Source organism: Mytilus edulis, chromosome 6 (genome assembly GCF_963676685.1).
Source record: "Mytilus edulis chromosome 6, xbMytEdul2.2, whole genome shotgun sequence".
Taxonomy (NCBI): Eukaryota; Metazoa; Mollusca; class Bivalvia; order Mytilida; family Mytilidae; genus Mytilus; species Mytilus edulis.
In genome coordinates this window covers 82,366,144-82,387,103 of record NC_092349.1, presented here as the reverse complement: position 1 = coordinate 82,387,103, position 20,960 = coordinate 82,366,144, and the positions used below count along the sequence as shown (strand labels likewise).

Here is a 20,960-nt window from a genome sequence, read left to right as displayed (position 1 = left end):
TATTGTACTTTATTCTCATAATAAATTATCATATAGATATATAAATCAACAAAATTACAAAAAATTAGCGCCAATAAGACAGCCAGCGTGTACAGATAACTACATATAAATAAAACTGCGCAATACGATACAAAATCGGGGTGCAATTGCATGTGCCTTTGGAAGGGTCAGCAGATTCTTTCATTGATAAAGAGTCGATCTAAGTAAGGGTTTTGCCAAGTTGATGATAAACACTTTCAGATCTTCAGTACATTATTATAAGTTATATCAAGGGATAATATTTGTTTGATCTGTTGATCAGCTTCAAATACAAAGATAATGCCATTAACTAGTAGATATATTAACATATCAAATAAATGAGTACTAGTATTCTTGATAATTACAAAACATTGTGTTGTCAGCGTTTTTTTATGGAAAATCAGTAGCAGCCCGGTTTTGATTTTTAGCATATCGAATTGTTTTGCTTCAACTGCTTTGTAATGAATTAGTTCGTTAGTTTACTAAACTGAATTGTTCCATATTTTTCTGTTCGGGATACACGAAAGCCAACTTAATGGTATGGTTTTTTTAAAATTTATTTTTGAAAGTGGTACGGTTGCATATAAATGCTTACGTTCACTTTATGCGCACTTTAATGAATATTTTATTTCATTGGCATCCAAACCTTATACCTCTTCTTTTCATTTTTATATAGTTATACAGATGGCATATTTTCTTATTATCAGCTTGTTTTTTATTGTTAGCAAGTAAGAAATATTTAAAACAATCTGAATCAACCATTAGCTACTATCATCTTTGATTGCAGCCTCAAGGTCTAATTAATTTTATAAATGAATGACTCTATCGTTTATGAAGTCCAGTTCATACATTCAAAAAATTACGTTTAATATTTTAACATTGGTGCTAGATATAATACATCTCCGTGGATAGTCGTAGAATACCAGACGGGATTAAAACATTAAGTGGAAACCATTTGAATGTAACAAAATTCTCCATACAAAAATCGATAATAAAATCATACAACAAACAATCAAACCCTAATAATAATTATAATAACAATCCGAATTAAATAAATGAATCAGCTTTACAATATATGTTCATATTTCATTGATGAAAAAAAAACTTCGTAAAAATAATCAAATTATCTAACGAAAACTGTATTTGACTTAGATGAAGGTATTGACAAAAAATATCTTAATGTATTGAAATTGTATAAAAAAACATTGGGTTTACACAAAATCTCCTTCTACTTTACTACACATTGAGCAACCGGTTATGTAAGTAGCTTAAATTAGATGCTGTACATTAGTGGATTCTCTTTGCGTTCAGGGTTCTAATTAAATCCGTTTCTTCTAAATTTCTGAGACAACTCTTCTAATTTAAGCATCTAAACATTTGTTTGTGTCTTTTAAAATTTATAAATGATTGACGCACAGCAGTAACACTATGACAATGGGGTTTAATTGTGATACCAAATATATTCAACATTTCAAAAGCTACGTCTAAAAATCTAAACCAAATACAACAGCTGAGATGATCCATGAAATAACAAAAAGCCCTCTAAAAATATAAGAAGCAAATATAATTGAGATACTTAGCTCGTTGTTGAAGGCCGTACGGTGACCTATTATTGTTAATGTTTGTGTCATTTTGGTCTTTTTGGATAGTTGTCTCATTGGCAATCATACCACATCTTCTTTTTTATATTAGCCTTATGTCAAAAGATTTATAACAGCCAATTTAAAAAAAAAAAAATGTTATCAGTATTGCTATAAAAGTGCTGGAATTCTAAGTCCCATGACAAATGATGCATCCGTGAACAAACAGTTCAACAGTGATAATAATTACGTTAAACTACGTTAAATGATTGCCAGGTTAAAAAAGCCATGAACATAGTCCTTCTCAAACTTTAGTGAAACATAATGTTTGAATGTATATGACAATGTGTCAATATTTACTTGGTAATTTTGTTGTATTATCGTTGTCATCAATTTTTGAAGTATTACCATTTTCTGAAACAAATAATAACGATTATTAGTAATAACAATGTCAAATTTAATGGTGTGTGACACTGTTTCAATATAGTTTTTATGCATATACATGTATCAAAAAATATAAGAAATATATTCATATAACTATATTAAAACATTCCATGTTTATAAGTAATTTAATACCAATTGACAATCATTCAAATAAGAGATCATATTTAAACATGTAACACAAAAAATATGTTGTTATACTAAAGCAATATTTGATTGTAAAAAAGCCTTATCACAGAAAATGACTAAATGGAAATGATTGCAAATCAGATTTGCTTAAACTTTATCTTTTATACTTGTATTACAAAAAGTAGACAATAAAAACACATCAGGAAATATTATTGTAATGCTAATCGTATGCTTGTGACATCTCTCTTCCTACATTGTTATTAATCAAATAGATTTTAATTCTATCAGTTCCTGTACTACACACATTTAAAGTTACAATTCCTGCACCAGATTTGCGTTCCGACAAATTTTGATCTTTCAGAGAGTCTCGATACCATATACATGTTTCAAATACTCCGGAAAGAGTCATACATTAAGTCTTACCGGATGCGAGAGTATGAGCTTGGTTGATACTATTGTAAATCTCATAACATGTTTCATAATGTTTTACTTCATCATAAAGCATCACAATATTTCTTTAATTTCATAACATTATTGCGTTAATGTGCTACAAGGTAGATAGTTATCATTTGGACTCCAGCTATGTTATCGACATTGTGGTACTAATAAAATATGCATTACCAAACTAGTATGTCAAACTTGTAGTACAGAAAGGCAACAGAAGAATACTAGTGTTAAAAATTCAAACGTCGTTTGAGAGAAAACAAACCTGGGCCACAAACTGAAACCGAGAGAAACATATTAACAAAATGGTGAAAACAAAGGAACAATAGGAACACTGAAGAGCATCAAAAACAAACAATAACTTATATAAATACGTACAAGACATATTCCTGAATTTTTGACATGAAAAGACTTTGTGACATGGTTGCAGGACAAACACATACAAGAAAATCTTTCACAAAAAACGCGCACAAATAAATCATATTATATGATTATTGAAACAACGTGCACACTGCAGAACAATATTGGCAATAGAACGTTTAAAAGTATTGATAAATATAAAAAAAAAAGCAAGTGACAAAATCAAAAGCTCAAACACACCAAATGAAAGGATAATAACTATAATTTTTCTGACTTGGTACAGGTATCATCTTATGTAGAAAATGGAGGATTAAATCTGGTTATATAGCTAGCTAACCATGTCACTTGTATGACTATCGCATACCATTTAATTATATTGATGATGCTGTGTGAACAAAGTAAACAAAAATAAAATACTAGTCAATAAAAGTAACGATACACGACTTTCTTTTTCAAATTAAAGATGAAGTTTTCCGTTTAAAGGACCAATATTGAAGGTAGTAATATTTAATGACCATTGAAATATGAATCTTGTTAAAATAATAATTTTGCTTTCATGAGGTCATTTGGTTAAATTTAAATTTTTTGAAGAAATTTACATAAAAAGACAATTTCAAGAACAGAAGTTTCAACAAATGATGCCAACCTCTCATTTAAATATGAAGACAATGATTGCCATCAATTCTTTTTTAAAAATCAAACAGTTTCTATGTTTATTTGTAAAGCAAAGTTCGGCCCCTCAAGAAATCGTTAAAATGTAAACATTATCAAGATCAAGTGATTCACCATTGACAGTATGTGTAAAGTTAAATTAAAACAACCCGTTAACAATCGTAAAACTAATCCGAAAGGTTCCAACTTTACTTTGTATTGTTTGCATATCTAAAACATTGAATTAAGACGATAACATTTTTTTCTTTTTTTGCATTTTTTGGAGATTTCAAAAAACAAAAACCCCAATATTAAGTACTTAGGAAATTGTGTGTTGATTTAATGTCCAACTTTCCGCAAAAATAGTTTGCACCCTTTGACCGTTTCACAAAATTTAGTTACTTTCCGACAGGTTTTGATTTTCAATATCATATGTGCATACATTGCAAAAAATAGTGTATCTAATTTTGTTTTAGTCCTATTACTTTTTGACAAATTTTATTATAAAGCCGTGTATCGTTTCTTTTGTTGACTAGTATAGGTTAACATGTAAAAAAGGGGTACAGCTATCAACTTTGTCTTATAATGTTAATCACTATAAAACAAACAAATATGTCAACAATAAAAACAAAAATAAAATGTCTGCCAATAACAGATTCAGAAATATTATGATATGCCATATATTTTAACAGCAAAATTATATCTAAGGTATATTTTAAATAAAATATCGAAATACCTATCAGAGAATGTGTTGAATCATTCGATTGACCTGAAGCATCGTCTTCAGTATTTTCTTCAGTATTTGCTGAAAATATTTAAAAGGTAAAACTGATTATTAGTTGTAATCATCTACGTTTAGCAATGGCGTTGTCAGTTTATTTTCAATCCATGAGTTAAGACTGTCCCTCCCTTATATATTTCATGATGGTATAATATTCAACCCCTAACGGAAGGGATTGAACTAGATATTCATATGATGAAAACATAATCTTTCCATCAGTTTGATTAAGGTCCAGTGCTTGCATGTAAGTAATTGAAAGTAGTCCTTTGTTAATGTATGTATCATTGTCATTTGCTTGGTTTCTTTTGTTACCTTTTCAGAACATCGGACTCAGACTTTTTTTAACCGTGTTTAAATGTTGATATTATCATGTGATTCTTTATTCTACATTGACTAAAGGTAAAGGGGAGGGTTGAGATCTTACAAAACCTGTAAACCTCGCGGCTTATTGCGCCTGTCTAAAATCAGGATCCGCTGGTCTTTGTTTAGTCCTGTATGTTTTTTTTTGATTGACTTCATTAATATGTTTTTGAGTTTAGTGTGACTTTCATTTTCAATTAATACACACTGATGACCACCTTCGGGTGCAGGATTTTCTCTCTGCGTTGAAGAGACAGTAGTGGCCTTTGGCTGCTATCTGCTCCTTGGTCGGGTTGTTGTTCCTTTGACATATTTTTTATTTCTATTTCCATTCTTAACTCTGAATTCTTATTATGACAATAGATTATTACCAATATCTCTGCATAATGAAAAAATCTTATTCAAATTGTAATGTTATTAATATGATATTTATTTGTTTTACCTTTTTTACCTTTTCTACCTTTTCTAACCTTGAAGCATTTCCAAGCTCCAACGATTGCTGTTGCTACAGTTGCAAGAGAACCAAACAGAGAAGGTAGCAAAATATTGAGATCTTAAAAAGAAAAGGATACAACTTATGTAATATAGAAGATAAAAAGCCTCAACAAGCATTAATATCATTTTTTAAAATACGAACGAATTAACCTCTCCGGTATGAAAGTTAATACACTACACATAAACACATTGATACGACTTTTATAACATACATATGAAATTCCATACAAGTTCTTTATGTAACTTATTAAAAGAGAAAGGGTAACATGTATTTATAAAAATAAAAATAATGAATACAAACAGTCGGAAACCAGGTTGAAATATAACAAAAGAATCGAAGCTCTTTGTTAGAAAAGGCGATAAATGTGTAATGTAATTTTCTTCTCAATTACGAGGTGTTATATATTTAAAACACTATTTGAATAAGTTTTTAATTGATCTATTACATAGTTAAGCAGAACAATTAGATATCAAGTCGACGACATGGGGTTTCAAGTTGGATGAAGAAAATGCATAACCTCCGATTTTTTGGAAAAAAATACCACGGACGGAAAACATATCAATCTATTAGTTCAGTAATTTTCGTGCCTGCCCTTTCATTATGTGACTGAAGACAAAATTCCAAAAATGGATAACAATTGTATCGAAAAGAGAAAATCGAGTGCACCTTTTTATGTAAGGGCGTTTTTGAGTTGAGTATTTTGTCTTGCTATCGTACAAAGTAAGAATATTTCAAACATCGTCTGGCTTCCGATTCTATCATTTTTATATATTAAAGCTACATGTTGACTTTATCACACAAAAACAATCACAGTACTAAAAGATGAAATATATAGGTCAAGTGAAATACCTATCTTATGAGTCACAAAAACAGAGAAGGTGTGTTCGAATAGCTATGTTTGTACTGAAAGTACTTGACGACAGTCTTTCAAGTTGGATGATGAAAATGCATATTTTCGAAAAATTCTAATTTTGTGTGTGTGATAACTAGGGTTTATAGTCTCTTCAAACACTAAAAAAATCTAGTCTGCCCTTCAACAAAATACAAATACAACTGACATATAAGGATCGTAATGGAGCAATATTGGAAGCGCGTCATCCCTACAATGGCTTCCATTTCTACGATTGTAAAAATGAACTGGCGTAATGGGAAGATAATTTTGACGAAGTAGTATCCTGTCTGCAAAGGCAATTATCTGTTAAGTTTATTTTTGTTCTCTTTAACGACGCATCATTATTGATATGTTACCCGACCTGTTGCAAATCAGATATAGGTCCGGAATCTGAGATAGTTTTTCTCATCGGTAAATTTCCTCAACTGTAGTTGACATCTGCAAATACTATCACATAACTTTTATCTTAATCCACAAGGGGGTACTTTGTGCATCACGTACTATTACTACCTCTCCACGAACATTTACTGGTCGTTAATGTAAAAACTTTATTCGACAGATGCTTAATGAAATAAAGGGTTCATTCGGTTGGAGTTTATCTCTTTCTTTTTTCTACATATTATATCCAAAATTATATATATTCGATTACAAAATAGACATTTCTCTTAAAAATATGGATACATTTGAATTTTCAACAAATCAAAAAAGACGTTCGATTGATACTAGAAACAAAAATATTCACAAAAATACAAGCTATTATCTGACAAATCTTCGACCTATGTTCTATTTTTAAAAAGCATTGTTTTTTTTGAAGCAATACAAATTAAAATTAAAAACTAATTGTTCAGAGAACAATTGAAGGTCTTTCCATTGAAAACAATGTATTTTAATATGAAAGTTGTAAAATTAAGTTTAAAATGTCATTTCAATCGTCAGCTGATAGGTTATTGTACGCTGATTCCAGAAATATATGGTTTCTATACAATATTTTTTTTAAATAAGGGAGATAATTTGTTACTTCCGGTTTGAAAAATGTTACTTCCGATAATATTTGAATATTTAATTGACACTGATTCCAAAATGATCTGGTTCTATATACTTTTTTTATTAATAAAGTACAAAAAATAGCTACTTCCGGCTTACACAAGGTCACTTCCGGTTGTTTTTTTCAAGGTTAAATGGTTTGATACCTTTTGCCAAAAGTCTCATGGCTATATCATGTATACATATGAGCTGAAAGCAAAGGTCAAAAACTAGAACGTCAAATTAATCTATGACCTTGAGATCAATTTCAAGGTCATAAACCAAGGACCTCAAATCAAAAGACCATAGGTCTTAATAATATTTGGTTAATCAGTTATATCACCATACGCGTATTTTTAAATACAAGAGGGGAGAAAACTCACTTTTACGTTTAACGTACCCTTGCAATCAAAATTTATGTGTTACGACATGTCGCAACTAACAATTTATAAAAAAATAATATGTCGATATCTTATACGGTTTCTGGAAATTAGTGGAAATAAGCCAAATTCAAAAATTAGAATATGACCTTGACCTTTGACCTTGACCTAATTTTTATATTTTTGGACCAAGGACCTCAAATCAAAAGATCCTTGGTCTCTAGCACTTATGGTTTACAAGATAGAAATGCATATCACTTATATCAAATGCATAAGGGGAAATAACTCTCATATGGAGCGTTCATATCACTTCGGTCAAAATAGGACAAATCATGCGAAGGATATAACGAGCAATTTTGTAAAATAAATTTGTCATAATATTTTACAGTTGCGAAGGAGTTGCGCTAACAAGGAAAACAGTATTTGGGGAGATAACTCCTACAAAGAAAAGTATTCGTTTACGCAGGGTAAATTTCAAAAGCGCATAAACTGTTCGATATCATATACCAAATATCTAAGCGACATATTGCGAAACAAATGTTTATCGCAAGAAGAAAATTAGGCGGAAGAAAAAAAAAAAAAAAAAAATAATCAGAAGAAAAACAATAGGTCTTTCCACAGAAAAGTGGAAAGATCTAATTATTTCAATGTTTACACTTGTGACGTTTTGTATAAATAACAACGTATTTAATTGGTATATCACTAGAAATAATATCCAATCGTGTTACATGTAGTTTCAGGTTAAAATCATTGTAAAAAAATACCGATGTGTATAGAAACACGACAATGGTCAGTTTTGTCAACAAAACAGTAAAGTGATATCAAAATACTCCTAAATATAAAACGCATTATTTAGAAAATTGGGGTCGGTTACGAGAAATGACTGTACCAGAAACATGAACATCCCAAAATTTTGTTTTTCTTTTTACATTTCTTAGATATTTATATCATTTTAGAATCGTTATGATGAGATGTAAACAGTTAATCGGATTCAAATGCTAAATTAACTGCCCTTCATGCCTTCAGTTCAATTTTCACGATTTAAAAAAAAATAAGATAACTTTTAGGAATTTCTGGTCCTCAAGGCTGGTCAACGTCGTACTTTATTTGTCTTTATCAATTTTTTTTAATTCGAGTTTCACTTATGAGGCTATCATAGGTGAAACGCGTGTCTGACGCAAATACGAAATGTCGATCCTGGTATCTTTGAATTTATTTGACGATGTAAACACCTAATTAATTGAACATCTCTTGAATTAGAATTAGTAAATGACTCAAAACAGATTTATGTTTTGCTTTACTTTGATATACATTTGGGCAAACTAAGATCCGGGAATAATTAGCTGTGTTCGACCCATTTTTGTGTGGTGTCTATTTTGTAGTGCTCTATAACTTTGTATTGTATGTAACATTCTTTCAGTTTTGAGTCATGTAATGTTGGTTAAACACCATTTACAAAGATTTGTTTAAGTTTAAAACCTATTTCTGACAATTGTTAAGGTTCACACATATCAGGCAGACATAATATGAATGTGCAAATGCATAAAACAGTACTGACTTACCAACACTAGCAGAGCTGCTTTTTTCCTTGATATCTTGTTTATCAGCACCATTATTATTATCATTATCATCATCATTATTTCTGCCAATCGCAATTACTCTATCAAGAAATTCGATATACATATCATGTGCCGTTGGTTTACATGTCCTACAGTTGGGATCATTACAATTGCAGTGACTCATCTGTATGCTCATTGTGTCCATAGCTTGCAAACTTAATGCCGGGTACTTTATCATCATAATTGCTAAAAAAAGTGCAAAATACATGCGTGTATACCAAATTAACATACAAATCGATTAAATATACAGTACGAAGAATTTAGTGAAAAAACAAATATGTTTAGAGCTTTTTCAATCAAATCTTAAATGTAATGACAAAAAATAAAAGGTCAATAACAATTCATTGAATGAATACAATCGGCGACAGGGCTACACGTATCTGTTCAATATAGTATGCTATCAATCCTTTTAACAAAGCTACATGCGTTATGGTTAGTAAAAATCTGTGTTTTTGGTTTTATTCAAGTCTCTTTTATTATTTCACCATTATGATATAATTTTAGTAGAACATGCTCTTATTTTAAAATTTACAAATGAACATTTGTTGAGTATATATAATTTAAAAGTCTTACCACGCGTATGAACAGTAAGTGTTGGTAACACTGACGATGGCTTTTTTGGACTGTAAAATAAGATCTCTAACATCGATACTTTCTCCCAACAAAATTCATAGTTCATTGTAAAATCTTGTTTATAGTCACATCTTAAGGTTTTTTCTGTGATCAACTGAAAAAAAAATGAAACTTAAGGTTCAGTTGAGGAAAGTTATCAGTTTTCGAAGTACGAAAACATACGCTCCATAATTCTAAAAACATGATAAAAGCATTGAAAAATCAAATAAATAAGACTGACAAATTCGAGCATTTATTAATATGAAATGTCATGGAACTGTTATTTATTCTTTGGCAGGCTGTTGAGGCATACGATACATGTTTTTTCCCTTTTTTCAATATATTGAAATATGAAACCTTCGTGTTTCTTGCCCAACTTGAAGAACAAATACTTATATTTTTATACTTTTCTTAAAAAATAACACAACGTTCAAAAGGAAAGAGACAATTTCATTGAGTTTTCGGCAAACAGTATACTATTGTAAAGCTTTGCTCTAAACATTTATCTTTCTAGTCGGCATACATATATATATATATATATATATATATATATAACGCATTAAAAACGATTCCTTGCTCAAAGGCAACCTTAAAGTTGCCTCATGTACACTCGTACTTTGATTTATTCAAGATCAATGGTTAATTTGGAATAAATGTCAATAATCTCCAATTAAGAAAAGTTGTTGTGATTTTTTAATTAATTTTGAGCTTTATTGTTTGTATCAAAAATGACTTGACGTGAACGGCTTGTCATAGAAATATAATTACTAGTATATACCTACCATGCTTCGGTTAGTAAACAAAGATACTGACTGATCTGTATATCGGATATCCAACGACCATCCTCTTATAATAAATGTATCGTTTTTGCCACATGGTAATGCAATATCTGACATTTTAAAGCACATGCCAGAAAATCTGTAGGAGCTATTAATTTTATTAACACCGGCGAGATAAATGGAACACGGAGGGTCAATATAATACCCATCGGAATGGATATGGAATGTTTGCTTGTCTGCTGCAAGGGCATATACGCCACACATGCTAGTATTTATTGCTCTTCCTACAGAAACTGCAAAACAGATGATAATGATAAACTCATTTTTTTATTTAATCTAATTGTATTGAATGTTATACAGGCTGTAGGTATGATTCGGTTTTACGACTACAGTCAATTGCAGTTGTCGTTATGAGAGTTGTTCAAATAGATTGCCAAAACCAATTAGTATATAAGACTATATCGAAAAAAAAAAACCTACAAAGAGAGCATACTTCGTAATTATACCATTTTTGTTCAACTTTGATATATAAAGTGGCTTTATAACTATTTTGATATGAGCCTTAAGTAGAATAACGCGCGTCTGGCGTACTAAATTATAATCCTGGTACCATTTACATAGATCGTTTTCAATAATTTTTTTAAACAATACAAGTAATGCCCATCATGCTTAAAAGAATCCTAGTCAATACCAAGAAAAGAACATCCCTATATCTGTACGTTCAAGGATTTGTTTTTCAAAAGTCAAAAATGCAATATATCCTATTTGTTTACATTGTAGTTGATTTGTTTTAGAGTTCAAACATGGCAAACGATAGCATGTTATCTCCTTACTGTATCAAATAATGAGGTATTATGACTGCTGTTGATATTCGCCAAAGTCATTTTCCTTGGAGTTCGTTTTTTTTGTTATTTCTTTTGGTCTTGTTGTTACTATATAGCTAAGTGTTTTCTACAGAAATGAATTCCCATACCAAATAAATGTTCTGCATTTTGGGCATTTTGTTAGCTTTTCATGTTGCCTGCGATTTGTTTTGGGTAACAATAGGACAGACAATAGCGTATTTTCTCTTAACTATATCAAACAACGAACTATAAGGGTATGATGACTTCTATTGACACTCGGCAAAGTCATTTTCAAGATTTGAATATCGTAAACGGATTACAACAATTTTTATATGATCAGGATTAACTCATTCGTTTCATATTTTGCATTCACGTATGTCAGGGTTACAAGATATTTAATACTTAACGGCAATTAAAAAAAAATGTCTTAAAATTTATCTTACTAAGTTCGGAATAATGAAAGGATTGTTACCTATACTGTATTCAAGTTTTAAATACTGATGGTATCTTATCGCTATACCATAGGACAGAGGTGATGTGACGTTTGGGCCAGGACAGATACTGTTTACTCCTACGCTTTGATAGTTATCAAAAGTACAAGGAATATAATTTTATACGCCAGACGCGCGTATATTTGAAGTTTTATCACAATTTTGTTTTAATGAATCACGTTGCTTTGATATTAAGGTTTCTAAGCAGTTTTGTTTTGCCCGTCTAATTTTATATTTTGCTTTTAAAAAGCTTGTGTGTTTTTATTAAACAGTCTTTCAGTATTTTTTCAATCATTCTTTTTTGAAATGTTTTCTTAAGTCACCATATCAGTAAGAGGGATATGAATTTACCTTAGAATGTAATATTCCTATAAAATAAGACATAACAATTTAAACCAGAGCGTTTTTTTTTTTTTTTTATCAAATATACATTGAGATGAGCATTTCAAATCGAACTCTGTGTACATGTATATATTCCTAATTTATTTTTATAAAATGTCATACTTGTAAAAAAATACTTACCATGTTGAACAAATTTTCTACATGACTTACTGTTTTTATGTGTTGTATATCTAAATTCGTTGGTACCGCCAACCATACCAGTCAAGTAACCAGTGAAGTAGAAACTTGTGATAACTGTAATGAGGTATTCCATTGAAATATTGCGACGAATCTTGAAAGATAAAAAGTATAACAATTATTGCATTTTTTATTTAGCTATATTTTTGTCGTTAATTTAACAACAAATTATTCTGAACATGCACAAACAGACTAGGAAGTAAAAATGGTAAGAAATGAGGAAGAGGAAAATAGGTAGGAATTGCACAATAGTTAAATCATAAGAATAGTAAAATTGGTCCGGGAGACGAAACAATGAGCCAGGAAGTAACCAAGTCGCTAAAATTGTCTATGGTTCACGAACGAGAAAAGACATAATTGCACTTCATGCAAGGAATGCTATACAATATGACTTCTTCATCAGATTATCTATTGAACAAGTTGTAGATCGAATTGTTTGTTACTATCGTACAAACCATGATAAATATTTACAAATTTTCATAATGAACATTTTTTGCTATGAACTTTTAACTAATAATTTGTCAAAAGTGTAAAGTCCACAGTGCATATAATGTTAGAATCTTTTAGTCCAATTTCCTTTTAAAATAACAGTCTAATGATGCATACATAATAAAAAGCCAAGCAGTGTGAGTAATGATGAGTACATAAAGGAATATAATAACCAATGTTGATCTCATTTTCATGAATACATCCGATTATATCAATGATATACATGTGTTTGATAATTAGATGGTGTCACGAGTAATTTATCGTCTATCTTGTTAACAAGACATAGATTAACGAGATAGATTATTGTCACGATACTTCTTTCAAAAATTGTTCAACTGATGAAACCTATCAAATCGTTTATCTGTTCATGATTAAATAAACACTAACGGGGTATAATAAGCTAAATGTAAATGTTTGTCCCTAATATTTTATTAGTTCTGTTTTTGCATTCAGGTATCGCAGATCAAATTTATTCGTTCATAGTGTGTGAATTTACGTGTTTTATTTGAGTTCAGCCTTTCAATCGATATTTTATCGTGTGCTTTTCTATGTTGTGATGTCATACTATTGTTCCAGAAAACGGGGGAAGGTTTGGTACCATTAAAACGTTTAATCCCGCAGCAAATGTTGGCACCTGTCCTAAGTCAGGAATCTAATGTATAGCACTTGTCGTTTATCTATGAAGTTCATACCCGTTTTTCGTTTTTCGTTTTTATATAGATTATACCGTTAGTTTTCCCGTTTAAATGATTTACACTAGTTATTGTGGGACCCTTCATAGCTTGGCGTTCGGTGTAAGCCAATGCTCCGTGTTGAAGGCCGTACATTGGACTATAATGGTTTACTTTTTTAAATTGTTATTAGCATGGAGAGTTGTCTAATTGGCACTCATACCACATCTTCCTTTATCTAAATATGACAACATGTATAAAATATTAAGTAAATTTGTCTGTACGGGATTTTGTGGGCTTGTTAGTAAATTCGTCGACTTTTGTTTTTCCGTCATGCTGTTGTCAGTTATACAGCGATTTCTGAGGTTCCGTTGAAATCCAAAGCCTATACAATTACAAATCTTCCTTTGATACATTAGGAATCTATTGAGAAACAAGGTTTTATTTTTCTTAGGAAAAGATGACATAATATTGATTTGGTTCATCCGATTGTACCGGTTGACACTGACAGTCTCATATCTTTGGAGTAATTTCAACTTATCGAATGTTCGATTTGTATTGAGAGTTGCATTTCATGACTTCTACTTCACTAGTATTCTATTGTGAAAACGAAAGTAGACCTTACAGTATGCTTTAGAGATGAACCCTTTTCAAGTTTATTTACAAAAGAGCAAAAGAACTTTCAGTAAATTAGACAACAGTAAAATGAACAAGTACAAAGATACAGAATAATTTGAAATCATTACAGTAAAAATGCGTGGACTACAACACATATGTATATCTTGTAAGCCATTAATTGGAAATTAAAACACAACATATATGAAAAGATGACAGCTGTGTTGATGTTTCTCAGAACTTCAAATATGTCACCAAGACGTCACCATTATTAGGGACAGAAGGGCAATTATTTTACAATGATGATTTTACCTATTCGTGTTTTGCATGGGTAGATCCCACCTATGCAATCGACATATGATATCTAGATAAAAATTCAACATGCCATATAGAAAAAATAATTAAACTACTTGACAATTCATTGACGTGTTAACAATTAACACTTCGCAGTAATTAGATACCTTCATATTTAAATGCTTTTTGTTGAATTGTAATTAGATCATCCAAACGGTTTCTGTCGATAACTATAACAATTAATGTTATTTATGTCAGAAAGGATTTAATCAGTTCAATCAGTTACGCCTTTCAATTGATATTTTATCGTGTGCTTTTCTATGTTGTGATGTTATACTATTGTTTCAGAAAAAGGGGGAAGGTTTGGTACCATTAAAACGTTATCGAATGTTCGATTTGTATTGAGATGGTCATTGCAATGTAAACAATTACCACTTCGCAGTAATTAGATACCTTCATATTTAAATGCTTTTTGTTGAATTGTAATTAGATCATCCAAACAGTTTCTGTCGATAACTATTCATGCTATTTATGGAAGAACGGATTTAATCAATTCTATTTAATCTGATTTTCAACCTATTTATAATTTGCACCACGATATTAAAAAATCGATTCTCTATTTGCATAGTATACCTATCTTAGATAATAGGATTACAATTTTGTATGTCAGAACCGCGTTTCCAAGAAAACTGATTCATCCACGAATCTCGAATTATTTAAAAAAGAAGAACGCCAAATAGATTATTTATTTTTAAAATCACCAGCATTATCATAACAAAACATTCATTGCATGTTTGAATGTGATGACAAATACAATGTAATATTATTCAAACAGACTGCATATATCATACGATATATTATATTATGGAGAAAAACACTAAATTAATATATGTCCTTGTGCTTAAAAAAATCGTTAAACAAATTATTTACATTGCATGTCCTCTGTGTGTTCATGTTATGAGACTTATAAAAAAAGTAGTAAATGATATATAAGTAATAAAAAAAAATCCGGAATACCATGATATACGATTAAACGAATTGTTCCTGTATACATCTTGTACATATATACTTTTTAATCGTGGACTCCTCTTTTCTGGTTAACACAATTTTCATTTATGAGGTATTTGTTCTTACAAAAAATGGTGCAATTATCACTGTATTATTGGTTTGAATATTTTTACTAATTTTATCGTTCAGGAATAGTCATATGTTAAACTATATTTTCAAAGGTCGATTAAAAACGCTGGAAAAGTGATATTGCATGTTTTTGATAGAATATATTAAGTTCACATTATTTGTGAAAGTTTGTTAAAAGTGTAAATTTATGAACGATAACTTAAAAACATATTTTAGAATACATATGCTAGACTGGAAACACAGTTATCGTCTTTTGATTTTTGTTGACTACGAATATAGTCTCTAGTATGTGTTTCTTGCTTTTTTTTTTACACAGATTCCTTATGTTTTTATATTGTATGCCCCAATAATAGCATGAAGGGGTGAAATTACACTGTAAAACTATTTGTGTCATCAAAATTTAAGTAAACTAGTGATTTGGTCTAGCTGAAAAAAGGTTAAAATCGTCCTCTCACAATTTACCTCATTATTTCAATATAACCTGTATCGACTCCGGTCAAAGGTTATAGTTGTATATTTATCACGACGGCTCTTTATCAATTTCATGGTACCCACCTTCTTAGCACGGACCATTAAGTTTTTCTCTTTCCTTTCATTTTTATTTCTTCATTCAGCATTCCATCTTTTTATCATTCCGCTATTCCGTCATTCTTTAACTCCGTCATTTCATCACTCTGTCATTCAGTCATTCTGCTACGGACAGAATTTTTGTTTTTAAACGCTTTCTCATATAATTTGAGCTGATTTGAATCATGAAGTATGTGAGTCTATAACGATGAGTGATAGACCAAGTTAACGTTTTGTCCCTCTCTGCTGATTTGTGCCAAAATTAAGAACTTTGGTCTTTGAATATTCAACTTCTAAAAATACAAAGCTCAAGGCTTGTTTTGCCAGTGGGATCATTTGAATCGTTCTATCACATCCAGTTTATATTGGTGTAAACGTGTTGTGTTTAGTGTTCTCCACATGAAGATGTGTATTTGAAATTCAACAAAATACGATGTTGATAAGAGTTTCGAAAAGGACTGAAGATGAATTTGACATTGATTACCGGCGTAAATAGTTATTAAAGGTACCAGGATTATATTAAAGTACGCCAGACGCGCGTATCGTCTTCATAAGACTTATCAGTGACGCTCATATCAATATATTGATAAACCCAAACAAGTACAATGTTGAAGAGCACTGAGAGTCCAAAATTTCCAAAACGTTGTGCCAAATACGGCTGAGATAATCTATGCTTCGGATAAGAAAATCCTTAGTTTTTCGTAAAATTCAAAGTTTTGTAACAGAAAAGGAGAAGGTCCAGTAAGACCCGTTTTTGGCCCAAAATATAGAAGTTTTACAAAATTGTTAAAATGTACACTTTTAGTTATTTATTGGACCGTAGAATGCTTCTACAACATAAATATGGGCTGATTTTGACAATACAATGCACATTTATCGAGTACTAGCACCATTCAGTCATGCTAAATTACTGAAATCGTCCCAATTCTAGCATTTTAGAAATTTTAGACGGTTTTCGAGTAAAACGAAAGTGGCCGCATTCATGTTCATCCTCAACATTGAAATGCAAGTTGTATTTTATGATAATAAATAACAAATACAAAGGTTTAGGATGAACACGGATGCGGCAACTTTCAATTTTGACAATAACCATCTGAAAAGTGACATTTTTTGGCATAATTGGTAAATTTTTCATATTTGAGCTAGAATCGGATAGTTTTAAATACTAAATCAGTTAAAATCGTTCACATAAACTAATTGATTAAAATGAAATAGACACTTAAGTGTTTAAAAAGTGTTCAAAATCTTTCAACAGATGAACCTGAAATTTGAGGCCAAAATTGGTCCTTATCGCTCCTACTCCATTATAAAAATGACCACATTATTGATATTCATGTCAACACCTAAATTTTGACTACTGGGCGGGATAGTAAACCAAGTATATTCATGCAATTCTATATTTAGGTCTTATTTTCAATTTTTAGAATTTGATTAAATTTTAGATGTTTTATGATTTATTTTGTTGCATTTTATAGATAGATGTTCCTGTCAAACGGACCCAGATGTTAATGTCAAAACATCTATACATTAAACATGTTAAACGAAAATAAAGAAAATTAAATGTCTACAATTTATTTTACTTGTGTACAACAAGGCAAGTTTTAAACAGGTCGATCCACTCTATATATACCTAAATTATATAATATTTAACTATTTTAGGTTGTAAAAAAACACCGTCTTTTTTTAAATTTCAAACACGCAATGTTTAATGAAAATTTCAAAGATCATTTTTCTGTAGTACAATTGCATCCTATCATTTATGCTTATCTATGCATTAACCAGACACTTTTGTTCATATCATTGAAATAAATCAGAACTTATAAAACTATTCTTTTGTCCTTACATTGTTATCTAACTTTTATAAGAAAAGCAAGACAAGATCAAGAAGAAAGAGTTGCATAAATTGCATTATCATATGAGAACAAGTTTGATTAAATACATTTAAAAAATGGGATACTTCAAAGGCTATAATTGTATATTAATCCAGACGGCTATATGCCAATTTCATAGCCCCGCCTACTAAGCACGGACCATATAAATATAGGTGTACCCTTGACTCTCAATTTAATTTCTTCATTCGGCATTCCAGCACTCTACCATTCTGTTATTCTGCAATTCCGTCATTTAATAACTCTGTCATACTGCCACTCTGTCACTCTGTCATTCCGCCATTCAACAATGGACATTCACATATTGAGCTGATTTAAAGTATGAAGTATGTGAGTCTACAATGATGAGTAACAGACCAAGTTTTCGTTCGTCCAGCTCAGCTATTTTTGTCAACATAAGGGACTTTGATTCACCTTTTCACTTAAAAATATAGCTTAAGGCTTGTTTTGCCAACGGGAACATTTTTGTCGTTCTGTAACATCTAGTTTATATAGATGTAAACATTTACGTTACGTGTTCTCCAAATGAAGATGTGTATTTGTATTTTACCAGACCACGATGTTCATGAGCGTTTAGAAAAGTATTATAGCTCAATTTGACATTGTTTACAGGTGCATATACCATGTATTCTTATGTAACTTTATTTTGTAGGTCTAATGGTCATTTTTGGAATTTGATAGGAATCTAGATATAACATGATTTTAGTCTTGCATTTATAAGACAGATTTTTCTGTCAAATGGGCTAAGATGGTTATGTCGAACATCTATATATTAAATGTAAATAAAGAAAACTAAATGTCTACAATGTATATGTTTCACTTAGTTATTTGTTATACCGGTGTGTAACAATGAATTTTTTAAATAGGTCGAACCTCTCTATATCTACCTATTATACAACTGTTTAACACACAGGTTGTAACACATTATGTATACTTCAGACACGTCAGGTTGGATACCAATTTCATTTGATCCGTTTACTGTAATACAATGTCGTCCTAATATTTATGATAATCTATGCATTAACCAGACACCTTTTATTCATATTAATGAAATAAATCAGTACTTGTATACTCTACTTTTATTCTTACATTGTCAGCCAACTCTACATATAAAACAATTAAAAAAATACAAAGTAGACAGAGATGCATAAATTACATTGACATATTTGAACGAATCAAATTTAATACATTGGAACAATAAGGATACTTTTATTGGATAATTGATATTCAACATGTTAAATACCAGACCATTGTTTTTTTAAATTAGTCTTACTTACATCTAGTTCTGTTTACTCAGTTGATCTCTCTCAAATATTTTCCAATACTTCGATCTTTCAATTTTTTTTAAATTTACATTTCAAAATATCTTGTTACGAAGAAATTATATTTTTAGCATTCCACGAAACATAGTGTGGAAAATCTTAGCGGGTAAAGGTAAACAGGGAAGAATAATCACACAAAAGAATAACATGTGACTTAGTCTTTAAATATCAATACACACAGGTATGTGTTTTATATAATGAGTGTATTATATAACTGATCTATCATAACGTTATAAACATTCTTTATATACGAACATGTACCAAGTCAGAAATATAACAGTTGTTATCCATTTGTTTTATGTGTTTGAGCTTTTGATTTTGCAATTTGATTAGGAACTTTCCTTTTTGAATATTCCTCGGAATAAAATGACAAGATAAATATTGACTTGTTAAAATATTATTTCTTTGTACGATAATTAAGTGAATATGGGTCGGAATCAAAAGAAAGCAAAGTTGGTATATATAACAAATGTTATGCGATATTATCATATTGTCTGCAGAAGTTCAATTGAAATATTCCACCATGTTTTGTTTTCTACAAGACTGTTTAATATGTGTAACTAATATTCTATTTTGGGTTTAAGGTTAAGGTTAGATATGTTATTTGGCAAACATTGTGGTTAACAGACAATCATGGAAACTAAATTTGGTTTTCGGCTTTCCGAATGTTTCCTTTCCTACAGAATAGATATAAGATGATTGGTATGATTGACAACTACAAACCCTGTATACCTACATAACCCATGTGAAATTGATCAATCGACTAAAAGAAACATTTCATAATGCTTTTCAATGTACAAATGGTTAATTTAAGTGACATCAAACACAACTTCCTCTGCCTCATTTGTAGACGTATACCTCAAATTTGACTGAAGCGGTAATTTCAAACCAAACCATGACACATGACGCAATTGTTTTTTATTTATAAATTTCCCCGAAATTAGTAGCAATATACCAACTTCATCTGGATATGGGGTATATATTTCCCCATAACTGATGACTCTTATGTAGACAAAACACGCGTCTGGTGTACTTAATTATAATCCTGGTACCTTTGATAACTATTTACACCACTGGGTCCATGCCACTGCTGGTGGACTTTTCTTCCCCAAAGGGTATCACCAGCCCAGTAGTCAACACTTCGGTGTTGACATGAATATAAATAATGTGGTCATTTTTATAAATTTCTAGTATGCAAAACTTTGAATATTTAAAAAAAACTAAGGATGTTCTTATCCCAGGCATATATTACCTTAGCTGTATTTGGCACATTTTTTTGTAAGTTTGGATTCTCACTGCTCTTCAACTTGTACTTGTTTGGCTTTATGAATATTTTTATTAGAGCGTCACTGATTAGTCTTATGTAGACGAAACGCGCGTCTGGCATACTTAATTATAATTCTGGTACCTTTGATAACTATCATTAGGTTTGCAGGTTCTGCGCAAATATCATTAGGTTTGCAGGTTTTGCGCAAATATCATTAATAGTTATCAAA

The 20,960-nt window shown here is 30.5% G+C and overlaps 1 protein-coding gene across 1 annotated transcript; it reads right to left on the bottom strand.

Moving 5' to 3' along the window:
• Positions 1–1,947: 1,947 nt before the first annotated feature.
• Positions 1,948–19,559, bottom strand: LOC139526676 (uncharacterized). The gene is made up of 8 exons (XM_071321838.1): positions 19,420–19,559; positions 12,454–12,574; positions 10,569–10,858; positions 9,748–9,901; positions 9,118–9,360; positions 5,207–5,317; positions 4,360–4,428; positions 1,948–2,012 (listed from the first exon to the last, which is right to left on the bottom strand). Exons 2-8 carry the CDS (start codon positions 12,554–12,556, stop codon positions 1,948–1,950), a joined length of 1,035 nt encoding a protein of 344 aa, XP_071177939.1. The 5' UTR covers positions 12,557–12,574; positions 19,420–19,559.
• Between the last annotated feature and the right edge of the window lie 1,401 nt (positions 19,560–20,960).